The sequence below is a fragment of the Hyla sarda genome, chromosome 11, assembly GCF_029499605.1.
Source record: "Hyla sarda isolate aHylSar1 chromosome 11, aHylSar1.hap1, whole genome shotgun sequence".
Taxonomy (NCBI): Eukaryota; Metazoa; Chordata; class Amphibia; order Anura; family Hylidae; genus Hyla; species Hyla sarda.
Window position 1 is genome coordinate 97643032 of NC_079199.1, and position 15122 is coordinate 97658153.

Below are 15122 nucleotides of genomic sequence, written 5' to 3' on the forward strand. Positions count from 1 at the left end.
CTGACCGTGCAGGGGTTAATGCTCTATGGTGCATGTCTACCGCCACCTCCTGCTACACCTCATGGCTATATGAGCCCATTACACACAAATCAATGTGATGGATTGCTAATGGGAATCTAACTGGGAACGGTGTATTACAGCGGCTCACCTATAGCGCAGGGTCACTGGTCACATGTTCCATACGTGTACCGTAAATCGTGACTACATGCACCGCAAATTAACCCTTCACACTATTACATTATCATGGCGGATTTTATTCTCGTTATAAGACTTTATATATAGTATTATAGTAGTTATATTCTTGTATATAGGAGGCAGTATTATAGTAGTTATATTCTTGTATATAGGAGCAGTATTATAGTAGTTATATTCTTGTATATAGGAGCAGTATTATAGTAGTTATATTCCTGTATATAGGAGCAGTATTATAGTAGTTATATTCTTGTATATAGGAGCAGTATTATAGTAGTTATATTCTTGTATATAGGAGACAGTATTATAGTAGTTATATTCTTGTATATAGGAGCAGTATTATAGTAGTTATATTCTTGTATATAGGAGCAGTATTATAGTAGTTATATACTTGTGTATAGGAGGCAGTATTATAGTAGTTATATTCCTGTATATAGGGGTCAGTATTATAGTAGATATATTCTTGTATATAGGAGGCAGTATTATAGTAGTTATATTCTTGTATATAGGAGCAGTATTATAGTAGTTATATTCTTGTATATAGGAGCAGTATTATAGTAGTTATATTCTTGTATATAGGAGCAGTATTATAGTAGTTATATTCTTGTATATAGGAGCAGTATTATAGTAGTTATATTCTTGTATATAGGAGCAGTATTATAGTAGTTATATTCTTGTATATAGGAGCAGTATTATAGTAGTTATATTCCTGTATATAGGAGCAGTATTATAGTAGTTATATTCTTGTATATAGGAGCAGTATTATAGTAGTTATATTCTTGTATATAGGAGACAGTATTATAGTAGTTATATTCTTGTATATAGGAGCAGTATTATAGTAGTTATATTCTTGTATATAGGAGCAGTATTATAGTAGTTATATACTTGTGTATAGGAGGCAGTATTATAGTAGTTATATTCCTGTATATAGGGGTCAGTATTATAGTAGATATATTCTTGTATATAGGAGGCAGTATTATAGTAGTTATATTCTTGTATATAGGAGCAGTATTATAGTAGATATATTCTTGTATATAGGAGGCAGTATTATAGTAGTTATATTCTTGTATATAGGAGGCAGTATTATAGTAGTTATATTCTTGTATATAGGAGCAGTATTATAGTAGTTATATTCTTGTATATAGGAGGCAGTATTATAGTAGTTATATTCTTGTATATAGGAGCAGTATTATAGTAGTTATATTCTTGTATATAGGAGCAGTATTATAGTAGTTATATTCTTGTATATAGGAGGCAGTATTATAGTTGTTATATTCTTGTATATAGGAGGCAGTATTATAATACTTATATTCTTGTATATAGGAGCAGTATTATAGTAGTTATATTCTTGTATATAGGAGCAGTATTATAGTAGTTATATTCTTGTATATAGGAGCAGTATTATAGTAGTTATATTCTTGTATATAGGAGCAGTATTATAGTAGTTATATTCTTGTATATAGAGGCAGTATTATAGTAGTTATATTCTTGTATATAGAGGCAGTATATAGTAGTTATATTCTTGTATATAGAAGCAGTATTATAGTAGTTATATTCTGGTATATAGGAACAGTATTATAGTAGTTATATTCTTGTATATAGGAGCAGTATTATAGTAGATATATTCTTGTATATAGGAGGCAGTATTATAGTAGTTATATTCTTGTATATAGGAGGCAGTATTATAGTAGTTATATTCTTGTATATAGGAGCAGTATTATAGTAGTTATATTCTTGTATATAGGAGGCAGTATTATAGTAGTTATATTCTTGTATATAGGAGGCAGTATTATAGTAGTTATATTCTTGTATATAGGAGCAGTATTATAGTAGTTATATTCTTGTATATAGGAGCAGTATTATAGTAGTTATATTCTTGTATATAGGAGCAGTATTATAGTAGTTATATTCTTGTATATAGGAGGCAGTATTATAGTAGTTATATTCTTGTATATAGGAGCAGTATTATAGTAGTTATATTCTTGTATATAGGAGCAGTATTATAGTAGTTATATTCTTGTATATAGGAGCAGTATTATAGTAGTTATATTCTTGTATATAGGAGCAGTATTATAGTAGTTATATTCTTGTATATAGGAGCAGTATTATAATAGTTATATTCTTGTGTATAGGAGCAGTATTATAGTAGTTATATTCTTGTATATAGGAAGCAGTATTATAGTAGTTATATTCTTGTATATAGAGGCAGTATATAGTAGTTATATTCTTGTATATAGAAGCAGTATTATAGTAGTTATATTCTTGTATATAGGAAGCAGTATTATAGTAGTTTTATTCTTGTACATAGAACATGCTCTTGCTGCCCCCTCTCCACCGCCATGTATGTGTGCATCACTCATGGGGAAGAGATGGCACCAAGATGCACTGTGGGAAGAAGACAAGCTGGCGGGGCAGTGTGATTGGTAAGGTTCTGTTGGGAAACCTTGGGTCGTGGCATCATGTGGATGTTACTGTGAGACAAACCACCTACATGTCCCAGTCTTGTAGAGTCCATGCGTTGATAGGTCAGAACTATATTGGGGGCACGAGTGGGTACCTAGTATAGCAGGTGGTTGTATGTTATGGGTGATGGTGTCTATCACTTTTCTTAGTCACATGTATCCTGCTGTGATCAGAAACATTTTGTGACTTTCCATTATTTCGGCTGAATGGGGACTTTTGCTGTTGTCCTACATATCTTTCACGTGTCACATGAATCCCTCTACGGAAGTGGTGGATTTCAAACAACTGATTCAGCTATCTATAGAATGATAGCGCACAGGATTAACTATTGATGTTCCACATGGCTGTGGATGTTTTATAAACCTTTACCATAGAGGCAGCCATTGCACCTGTTGTGGAGTCAGGTCGGGTTGGCCCTTTGGTTGGCTCTTTCTTCTTCACATGGGCGAAGGACCTGTGGACCACCAGTTTCTTAGGGTGATGTCACACAGTAATTTCTTTTGGAGCTGTCAGGAATTGTCCTAAGACTATATTAAGTGGGCACAACTTCACCCTGAAGGTAATGGGGCCCGGCCTGGTACCATGTTACCTTTAGGAACTAATAGACAGCCCGGCCTGGTACTTGGTCATTGAGCCTCAAGTATGAAGACCCCGAGAAGAATTGTCCCTGTCACCTCCAACAACCAAGCTTAGGTCCTTCATCTTCTTCTTTAAAGGGCTACTCCAGGACGGCCCACAGATTGCCCACATGTTTGACCTGTGGACCACCAGTTTCTTAGGGTGGGGCCACTGTTTTTCTTTAAATTGGCCAAAGTGACTTCTTTAGAAGCTGTGGGAGAAATGTCATGTGACTCCATTAAGTGGGCACAACTGCCCCCTGAGGTATCTGTAGAGGTAAATACAGTAAAGCCTTCCCAAAAGACCAACTTTTTGAGAAGACCACCAACTTATACAGATTAGCTATCGCGTAACAGGTACATAGTGGCCATTTTATTTGAGAAGACCCCCTTATCCAGACCAAAAGTCATGTAACCGATACATAGTGCCCATTTTCTTGGAGAAGACCCCTTAACCAGACCAGATATCTTGTCATAGATTTAATTGAGAAGACCCCTTTATCCAGACCAAATATCGTATAACAGATACATAGTGCCCATTTTATTTGTGAAGACCCCCTTATAAAGACCAGATATCGTGTCACAGATTTCATGTCTACCATACATGATACATAGTGCCCATTTTCTTCGCGAAGACCCCCTTATCCCGACCAGATATTGTGGAACAGGTACATAGTGCCCATTTTATTTAAGAAGACCCCCCTTATCCAGACCAGTATCATGTAACAGACACATAGTGCCCAATTTCTTATAGAAGACCCCCTTATCCAGACCAGCTATGGTGTAACAGATACATGGTGCCCATTTTATTTAAGAAGACCCCCCCTTATCCAGACCAGTATCCTGTAACAGATACATAGTGCCCAATTTCTTATAGAAGACCCCCTTATCCAGGCCAGCTATCGTGTAACAGATACATGGTGCCCATTTTATTTGAGAAGACCCCTTTACCCAGACCAGCTATCGTGTAACAGGTACATGGTGCCCAATTTCTTATAGAAGACCCCCTTATCCAGACCAGCTATCGTGTAACAGGTTTCCTGTCCACCATACATGATACATAGTGCCCATTTTATATACACGTAAAGAAAATAAACCGGTGCACACACCCGATGTCTTCAAGTTTCGGTAACGATCCAAAGGTCCTCTTCAGACGGGCGCGGGGAGGCGGTAGATGGTACCGGGGGATAGTTAAGATGCTGGCCACGCCACGGACCGTATAACGCCGCTTGGCACTTCCTGCAGCCTGACAAAGCACCAAGCGGCGTTATACGGTCCGTGGTCAGCATCTTAACTATCCCCCGGTACCATCTACCGCCTCCCCGCGCCCGTCTGAAGAGGACCTTTGGATCGTTACCGAAACTTGAAGACATCGGGTGAGTGCTCCGGTTCATTTTCTTTACGTGTATATATTTCTACGGAGCTTGATTTCCACGTGAGCACCATCTGAATTGTTCCCTTAGCGATTTCTATTGTTTCCATTGTGACGTTGACCCACATTAGTATATGCGGCATTGCAGTGCCAGTCTTCTCTTGTCTTTGAACTGTTGCATAGTGTCCATTTTATGTTCACCATACATGATACATAGTGCCCATTTTATTTGTGAAGACCCCCTTATCCAGACCATGTATTGTGTCACAGATTTCACGTTCACCATACATGATACATAGTGCCCATTTTATTTGTGAAGACCCCCTTATCCAGACCATGTATTGTGTCACAGATTTCACGTTCACCATACATGATACATAGTGTCCATTTTATTTGAGAAGACCCCCTTATCCAGACCATATATCCTGTCACAGATTTCATGTTCACCATACATGATACATAGTGCCCATTTTATTTGTGAAGACCCCCTTATCCAGACCATGTATTGTGTCACAGATTTCACGTTCACCATACATGATACATAGTGTCCATTTTATTTGAGAAGACCCCCTTATCCAGACCATATATCCTGTCACAGATTTCACGTTCACCATACATGATACATAGTGCCCATTTTATTTGTGAAGACCCCCTTATCCAGACCATGTATTGTGTCACAGATTTCACGTTCACCATACATGATACATAGTGTCCATTTTATTTGAGAAGACCCCCTTATCCAGACCATATATCCTGTCACAGATTTCACGTTCACCATACATGATACATAGTGCCCATTTTCTTTGAGAAGACCCCCTTATCCAGACCAGATATTGTGTAACAGATACATATGAGGAGATTCATCAAAACCTGTCCAGAGGAAAAGTTGACCAGTTGCCCATAGCAACCAATCAGATCTCTTCTTTCATTTTTAAAAAGGCCTGTGAAAAATTAAAGAAATTATCTGATTGGTTGCTATGGGCAACTGGTCAACTTTTCCTCTACATAAGTCTTAATGAATCTCCCCCTTAGTGCCCATTTTCTTTGAGAAGACCACCCTCATAGAAGACCACTTCTATGGTCTAAAGAGATGTCACTGTATACACATGGGATAGTATACATGAATGCTCAGCTGGGCCGAGCGTTCATGTGTCCTGAATGGAGAGAGGAGGGGTGAGAACAGTAGGGTAAGGCAGCTGGAATCCAACATGTCTGATCCTTCTCTCCCCCAACGTCATCTGTCGGAAAATAGCTGATCCCACCATAATCGGCGGATTTAGCCGACATTTTCTAATGTGTATTGGGGCCCAAAAAGAGTGTTCCCATCTGAATAGGAAATAACAAACAGATCGGTGGGGGCCCGACCATTGGGAATCCCCCCTTTTAACACTGTTCATCCTGATCTTCCTGGTTCATCCACAGCTGTGTTTGCCAACCAGAGTGCCTTCATCTGTTGGAAAACTACAACTCTCAGCATGCCCGGACAGCCTTCCTGATTAGGACTGTTCATCCTGGTCTTCCTGGTTCATCTACAGCTGTGTTTCCCAACCAGAGTGCGTTCATCTGTCGGAAAACTACAACTCCCAGCATGCCCGGACAGCCTTCGGGATTAGGACTGTTCATCCTGATCTTCCTGGGTAATCTACAGCTGTGGTTCCCAACCAGAGTGCCTTCATCTGTTGGAAAACTACAACTCCCAGCATGCCCGGACAGCCTTTGGCTGTCCGGGCATGCTGGGAGTTGTAGTTGTTCAACAGATGAAGGCACCTTGGTTGCATGCCAGATATACAGAATACCAGATATACATTGAACCAGAAAAGGGATGCAACAATTGTGAACTGCTATGACATTCGGGGTCTGAGAAAAGCTGGGTGGCTGCTTTAATTATGACTGGGAACTGGATTATTTCCGCCTCATTTGTCCTTTCTTGGAACGTTCCCTTTTGTTCCATCAGAACATAAACAGGATTATTTCTTAAGGCGACTGAAAAGCCAAGCGCCAAATTTCTTCCTGCGCCCCTAGGAGGGAGACAACGAATGAGCCGCAGCGGGATTAGGACTCTATGTTCCCATAATAGTCGGCAGCTTTTCAGCTACTTCTTACTTGTGTCTGTTACTGGGAAAGCTGAGTGACTGGTTCTCAAGGTCAAATCTGTTAGATTATTAAGTAGATTGCTGTTCAGGACACTAGGAAAGCTGGGTGAGCTGCACAATTGACTGCAGTGGTTGTCACCCATCAGTTCTAGGAGGGGAGCTGTATGATTGACCATAGTGGTTGTCACCCATCTTTCCTAGAGTCCTGAAGTGCAAGTTTGTACAGTCATACAGAAGCACTGAATGCACTGCAGCATGGCTAGGCAGATTTGCTGTTCAGGACTCTAGGAAGGCTGGGTGAGCTGTATGATTGACCATAGTGGCTGTCACCCATCTATCCTAGAGTTCTGAAGGGCACGTTTGTACAGTCATACAGAAGCACTGAAGGCATCACAGCATAACTAGGTGAATTTGCTCTTCAGGACTCTAGGAAGGCTGGGTGAGCTGTATGATTGACCATAGTGGTTCTTACCCATCAATCCTAGAGGGTGAGCTGTACAATTGACCATAATGGTTGCCATTCATCTTTCCTAGAGTTCCGAAGGATAAATTATACAGAAGCATTGAAGGCATTGCAGCATAACAAGGCCTATTTGCTGTTCAGGACTCTAGGAAAGCTGGGTAAGCTGTATGATTGACCATAGTGGTTGTCACCTATCTTTCCTAGAGTCCTGAAGTGCAAGCTTGTATGGTCATACAGAAGCACTGAAGGCATTACAGCGTAACAAGGCAAATTTGTTGTTTAGGACTCTAGGAAAGCTGGGTAAACTGTATGATTGACCTTAGTGGTTGTCACCCATCTATCCTAGAGTCCTGAAGTGCAAGTCTGTACAGTCATACAAAAGCACTGAAGGTAATTCCAGCATAGGTAGGCAAATTTGCTGTTGAGGACTCTGGGAAAGCTGGGTGAGCTGTGCATTTGACCATAGTGACTGTCACCCATCTATCCTAGAGTTCTGAATGGCAAATTCATACAGTCATACAGATGTATTGAAGGCATCACAGCATGAGTGGGTGAATTTGCTCTTCAGTGCTCTAGGAAGTTGGGTGAGCTGTATGAATAACCATTGTGGTTGCCACCCAAAACGAAAAGTTTTTACAGTCATGCAGAATTACTGAAGGCATTGTAGCATAACTAGGCAAATTTTCTGTTCAGGACATTAGGAAAGCTGGGTGAGATGTATGATTGACCATAGTGGTTGTCACCCATCTATCCTACAGTCATACAAAAGCACTAAAGGCTTTGCCACATAACTAGGCAAATTTGCTGTTCAGGACTTTGGGAAAGTTGGATGAGCTGTATTGTATGAATGCAGTAGATACATCACTCCATTACTAGACAGATTAGCTATTCAAAACATTGGGAAAGCTGAGTGTTGGCCATATTGGTTGTCCTCTAGCTTTCCCGGGGGTCCTAAATGAGAGATTTGCCCGGTTATAAAGGAGCATTGGTGATGCCAACCAGGAAAATTTGTTTTCTAGGAAAGCTGGGTGAGTTCGGAAAGAGGCCATATTTGCATTTACTCAGCTTTCCCTGAGTTCTGGAAGGTTTCGCCCAGTTATACAGGAGCACTGAACACGCTGCAGCACAACTAGATAGGTTCGCTGCTCAGGACTCCAGGAAAGCGAGGTGAACTATAATCTGTTTTCACCCAGCTTTCCTAGCGCTCTGGTTGGCAGATTTACCTATTGTTTTGAGATCAGTGAAATCAATGCTGTATAAAAAGGCACATTTGCTGTCAGGACTTTAATGGCGGCCATATTAGCTCTCACCCAGCTTTCCCAGGAGCCACCGTAACTATAATATAAGAAAAGATTTCAAGAATCCTTGGCTTTTCTGTCATTAGCCTTGCGGCACACAAGGGGTTACTTTGACATTCACGAAAGAAGAAGCGAATCTTGCTTGCGTTCTGATTTTCGACCAACCTGCAGACATTTCCCCATAGAACAGTGTTTCCCAACCAGGGTGCCTCCAGCTGTTACAAAACTACAACTCCCAGCATGCCCGGACAGCCGTTGGCTGTCCGGGCATGCTGGGAATTGTAGTTTTGCAACAGCTGGAGGCACCCTGCTTGGGAAACACCGCCATAGAACATATGACACGCATGGGGGAGGGGCATGCAGGCAATCGTTATGGACAACGGCGGACGAGTTGGGTTGGAAATCCGATACATCGTGACATACGACCGCGCAGCGCACTTGATAACAATGAAACAATGAGCAGAATTTTTTTTTTTCAGGAGCTCCTGGCGAAGCGTCAGACATAAAGAGTGGTTGTTTGCACAACTCTGTCTCTATTCTAAATTAAACAGGAAATACTTCCTGCATCCTGCACGGCGTGGCGCGCGACTCCTCCACGCCGAGCGCGCGGTTCGCACAACAAACAAGGTCTGCAAATAAGAGGAAGTCAACGGCAGCAGTTGGCTTTTTATACATCCAGCTCCGGTTGGATGGGACCGCGGCTGGCCTTCCTGCAATGACATCTGCCGCCTGTGATCCATTTTAAGGGAAGGGTCAGGCACAGCGTGTTTCACGCTGTGGGCGCGCCGCCGGCAACCGATGAGCCAAGGCAGAGCTGGGTAGCTCTTCGTGTCCGCCTCTAGGAGCGGACACACAGAGCTGCAAGGCCGCAGCAGGGAGCTCGCTCTGCCGTGGCTCTGTGACTGCCGGTGGTGCGCCCGCAGCGTGAAACATACTGTGTCTGACCCTACTCTTAAAATGGATCACAGGCAGCAGCTGCCATTGCAGGAACGCCAGCCACGGTCCCATCCAACCGGAGCTGGATGTATGAATAGCCGACGGCTACCGTTGACTGCTGGCAGTGCATCCACAGCGTGAAACAATGTGTGACCGTACCCTAAAGGTTGACATACACCTAACAGAGCTGTCGGATGGCAGCTATGTCTCCTGATCCTTCCATACACATGTATTCCCAGGCATTTCGTGCTGCGGTCAGTCTCCACCGGGAACAAAAAGATCAGGCAGATAGATTCCAACATGTCTGATCCTTGTCTCCTCCAAAATCTGCTGATTTGGGTGGTCATACACCTTCAATAGCTGTCAGCCAAAAGCTATGTCTCCTGATCCCTCCATACCCATGTATGCTCACGCCTTTCGTGCTGTTGTCCAGCTCTGCTGTCGCTTTGTCACTGCCAGCCGCCTATCCGCAGCGGGAAATATGCTGCGGATGCGCTGTGTGTGACTGTACCTAATAGAGCTGTCTGACAGCCCTATGTCTCCTGATCCTTCATACACATGTATGCTGACGCTTTTCGTGCTGCTGTCAGACTCCACCAGTGGCAGCTTACCAAAAAAGATCAGGCAGATAGAATCCAACATGTCTGATCCTTCTCTCCTCTAACATCTGCCGATGGGATACCGTCATACACCTTCAATAGCTGTCGGCCAACAGATATGTCTCCTATTCCTCCATACACATGTATGCTGACGCTTTTCGTGCTGCTGTCATGCTCCACAGGTGGCGGCTTATCTCTACAAGAACAAAAAAGATCGGGCAGATAGAATCCAACATGTCTGATCCTTTTCTCCTCTAACATCTGTTGACAGGGAGAGATAGGATACTACCATACAAGTTAAGGCGGCCATCACTCATGTTCCCTCCAGACACATGTATGCTGACACGTTTCATGCTGCTGTAAGACTCCACCGGCAGCGGCTTATCTCTATGAGATGACAAAGATCAGGCAGACAGAATCCACTATACACATTAGGATGGTCATACGCCTTACACCAATAGCTGTTGGCCAACAGTCTCCTGATCCTATCATACACATGTATGTTGACACGTTTCATGCTGCTGTAAGACTCCACCGGCAGCGGCTTATCTCTCCGAGATGACAAAGATTCTGTTAGATGCGTATATGGGGATGTATGAGGGCTCATGATCTGTAGTTTTTATCGATACCATTCTTGTTCAGATTGGACTTTTTGATCTTTTTTTTATACATTTTTATATATGAAGGTATATGAAGTGACCAAAGCTCAGCAATTCTGGACAAATGATTGATATCATTCCAAAGCAAAATTGGTGTCGCAAAATACAAGCCCCCAAATAGTTCTGTAGGTGGAAAATTGAAAGCGTTAAGATTTTTAGAAAATGAGGAGGGGAAAAACAAAGGGCAAAAATGAAAAAGCCCTGAGTCCGACATTAAAGTTTTCTCACCATTTTAAGTCCCTTTAGTGAACTGTCACATGTCACCTTTTGTTTGCAAACACTGAACAATGCTGTACTATAGCATTGCATTGATCAGTGTTATTGGTGTATATTTATACAGGCTGCCTATATTCTTGGAGCGACGATCTGACGGCACTGAGCCAGATAGGGCCCCTACAGTCTTCCTCTCAGCTGATTGTGACTCTTCGATTTTGCCGCTGTGGTCCCGATCAGCTTCCCTAACTGACTAAAAGTGTTAAAACGCATGTGCTAGACACTGCCACCAACTTTGATAGCAGCATCTAAAGGGTTAAAGGGGTTATCCGGGAAAAAACTTTTTTTTATATATCAACTGGCTCCAGAAAGTTAAACAGATTTGTAAATTACTTAATCCTTTCAGTACTTATGAGCTTCTGAAGTTCAGTTGTTCTTTTCTGTCTAAGTGCTCTCTGATGACACCTGTCTCGGGAACTGCCCAGTTTAGAAGCAAAGCCCCATAGCAAACCTCTTCTACTCTATGCAGTTCCCGAGACAAGCAAAGAGATCAGCAGAGAGCACTGTTGTCAGACAGAAAACAACAACTCAACTTCAGCAGCTGATAATTATTGAAAGGATTATGATTTTTTAATAGAAGTAATTTACAAATCTGTTTAACTTTCTGGAGCCAGTTGATATAAAAAAAAAAAAAAAAGTTTTTTCCTGGAATACCCCTTTAATGTCGGACATCAGTCTGATTGGTGATGTCTGGAATTAGCCGAGGGTTCCAGCTAATGATTTATACAACACAGTGGGAGCAGGCACTGTGCATACATGTATGCCTTGTGTCCTTAGGGCTCATTTACACGGACGGATCCGCAGCGTATTTTGCAGTGTCGATCCGCGAGCAATGGACCCTACAGTGCTGCCTCCATCTGTACCTGCTCATAGCGGGAATCCGCCTCTACGAGCAGACAGGTGCATGCGCAGTATACTCGCACACATCGCGTTTGCTCTCGGCCTTGCTCAGGGAGCAGAGGGACCGACCAGGATGTGTGCGAGTTTACTGCGCATGCATGCGGTGACTCGCACATCGAAGCATGTCTGCATCTGTTTATTGTATCCAGATATTAACCTTGAGGGGTGGGGCTATGATGTCACACCCCGCCCCCTCAATGCAAGTCTATGGGAGGGGGCGTGACAGCCGTCACGCCCCCTCCCATAGACTTGCATTGAGGGGGTGGGGCATGACGTCATGAGGGGGTGGGGCTATGACGTCACGAGCTCCCAGCGGCGGCTCTAAGCATTTGGAACATTTTGTTCCAAACGCTGAGCAGCGGAGTACCCCTTTAAGGGATGGGAAACCGGGTCTTAATCTGATCAAGGTCTCCTTACCATGTCTGTGAGGGCTTCCGACCAGAAGCCAAAAATATATTGGCAGTCTATCTCTGCATCTGTTATGTATTGTATCCAGATATTAACCACAAAAAATGTTTCTAATTATCTCCAGTACGGAGGAATGTAAATACCACCCATAGTATCCTGCTATGAGAGGCTTATGGGGGAACCCTTGGTTTGAGTCCAACAGTCATGACAATGATACGACCTTGACTAGTCTTAAACATTGGGCTGTACGGGCTCAGGATAGTCAACATATTCTGTAGTTACCTTCTAGACTTAAATTATTTTTGGCCAAGGAAAATATGGTAAGATATTGGAAGCTGTTCGATCATATTGGCCAGTCTAGGATGGAGTCTTGAAGGATATAATTTAAGACTCCATTCTTGTTCTTCAATTCAAAACGTCCTCGGTAACCTAAATGCTCTAGGGTTCTGACTGTTCTGATTCGCTTCTTCTGGTACCAAAACATTTCCAAAAACTAGCCAAATTTGGGTCGTGTGTCCTAATCCGTATAATTCATCCTTCTCTTTGACTTCTCATTGCAGACCATGGAAACCTTCAGTTCCAAAGATCTTGCTCTCCAGGCGCAAAAGAAAATCTTGAGTCGCATGGCCAGTAAATCCATGGTGAACATGTTCATAGACGAAACAAGTAGTGAGGTCTTGGATGAACTGTACAGAGTGTCGAAAGAATACACCAAAAACAAAGCAGAGTCTCAAAAAGTCATCAAGAACTTGATCAAGATTGCGGTAAAAATCGGCGTCTTGTATCGTCACAACCGTTTCAGCCCCGAGGAACTGGTCCTGGCCCAAGATTTCAAGAACAAGTTACACAACGGAGCTATGACGGCCATTAGCTTCTATGAAGTGGAATTTACTTACGAGAAGGATGTGCTGCCCGAAATCCTCACCGAATGCAAAAACTTGCTCCTTCGTCTCGTCGACAAGCACCTGACCCCTAAGTCCCATGGCCGTATCCAGCATGTTTTCAACCACTTCGCAAACGGGGAGATGCTCAGTCAACTCTATGACCCTGAGGGGTCTATGAAGCCCCATCTACAGAAGATCTGTCACGGGATGAACAAATTAATAGATGACGGGAAACTGTGATTGACATTAGCAGGGACATAGTGCAAAATGTTGGACTCAACTTGGAGACTTGAGGAACATTCAGGATTTTGCCCCTTAAGGAAACCGCCCTCAGGAGCCGTGAACTGGTGTTGTGTTGATGAGATGAACGGTTCCCGTGTGTCATCGATGGGATATCCAAATAAAAAAGACTATGAAAGTTGTACAACAGGGATACATTGTATTCTGCTGCATACAGTAGATCTTACAAAAACTTGGTCTTCAAGATACCACCTAGGGATAGGCTGTTTATCAATTTGTCTTGCTCCAAAAATGTTGAAAACTTTTGGAAAAAAAAAACGATAACATACATGGACCTTCAGGGTCTCCAGTGGAGATAACTGGTTGTTGATGGGTTCTGCGCCACCCTACAACCTGAACATTCGTCTACATCTTAGCGTTTACAAGACAGGAACCTGCCTGGAAATTTTACGTTGCATGTTCTTTGACTTTTAAGCATTTGGTACACATAGGGCATATTTGGTGTTATGGTGAGTTACAGAGACTGCCGGCAGCTCAGAACACAAAAAGTGGCACCAAACTATTTGGCTATGCAATAATTAAAGGGATACCTTGGTGCCCCATGGTTGTCCCTGGTATTTAATGATGTGTATTTTTTTTTTTTATCATGAATTCCGGGGCTTTCGGGCCTAGGTTGACTATTACTGTTCTTCTCTTGCAGACCAAACTAATGTTTACAGACCCTTGGGAACTTTTGTCTATCTCTAGATTAGAATGAAGTACCCAACATAAAGGGACATTATAAATTAAAGGGGTACTTTGCCCCTAGACATCTTTTCCCCTATCCAAAGGACTCTGGGGACCCCGCGTTCTCGGCTGCAGCACCCCAGACATCCGGTGCACGGAGCGAACTTCGCTCCATTATGGATGACTGGCGATGCGGGGCGGAGGCTCATGACGTCACAATCACGCCCCGCTCGTGACGTCACGGCCACGCCCCCTTAATGCAAGTCTATGGGAGGGGGCGTGACGGCTGTCACGAGCGGGACACGGGCGTGACGTCACGAGCCTCCGGCGCTGCACCTGACGCTCTTAACGAGCGCCGGGTGCAGCAGGGAGATCGCGGGGGTTCCCAGCGGCGGGACACCCGCGTTCAGACATCTAATCCCCTATCCTTTGGATAAGGGATAAGATTTCTAGGGGCAGAGTACCCCTTTAAGTAATGGCTAAGTCCCAAAAGTCCTTCTCTTCCTTTCATACAGCCATTAAGTTTACCGATCCTGTTGGATCAACTTTTTTCCCCAATGGGACAGTTCTGGGGGAACAGCTAGGCAGTAGGGAAGCATGGAATGGGCCGTAACTTTTCGTGGCCAGCTTTTGTTGTATTCTGAACTATGTACATGCATCATTTTCTGCTTCTGTCATACACATAAAGGGTAACAGCAATCAGGTATGAATTTTTTTTACATAGGGGGCAATGTTGAGATTGAGTGCTGGCCCTAACATATAGGGGACAGTGCCAACGATGATCTTTTTAGTGTATGTGAAGGACTCCATAAAGTTTACAATGCACAAATATTGAAGTGAGCCAGGGAGGGAAGCGCACAGCCACGTGCTTCTTGTGGCTCGTTCTAATGATTGACGGAGGGTCTGAACACTCAGACCCAGATCGATCAAAACTTTTGACATGTCTCTGGAACATTTCATAAATTTGTGAAAATGACAGGGACACTTTAAAGGGTTAGA

The 15122-nt window shown here is 43.0% G+C and overlaps 1 protein-coding gene across 6 annotated transcripts in view; it reads left to right on the forward strand.

Moving 5' to 3' along the window:
• The window catches only part of TNFAIP8L2 (TNF alpha induced protein 8 like 2), a 71311-nt gene extending 56983 nt beyond the window's left edge, over nt 1-14328 (forward strand). For 2 of the 6 annotated variants that reach the window (XM_056546311.1, XM_056546312.1), the window contains one exon: nt 12834-14327. In XM_056546311.1, the coding sequence (XP_056402286.1) occupies nt 12837-13397 (561 nt within the window). In that variant the 5' untranslated portion in view covers nt 12834-12836 and the 3' untranslated portion in view covers nt 13398-14327. Of the gene's footprint in view, nt 1-5660; nt 5832-5854; nt 6282-6426; nt 6789-12833 lie in introns of those variants that run through there. The other 4 variants (XM_056546310.1, XM_056546314.1, XM_056546313.1 and 1 more) reach the window with 4 other exon arrangements.
• Nucleotides 14329-15122: the final 794 nt, after the last annotated feature.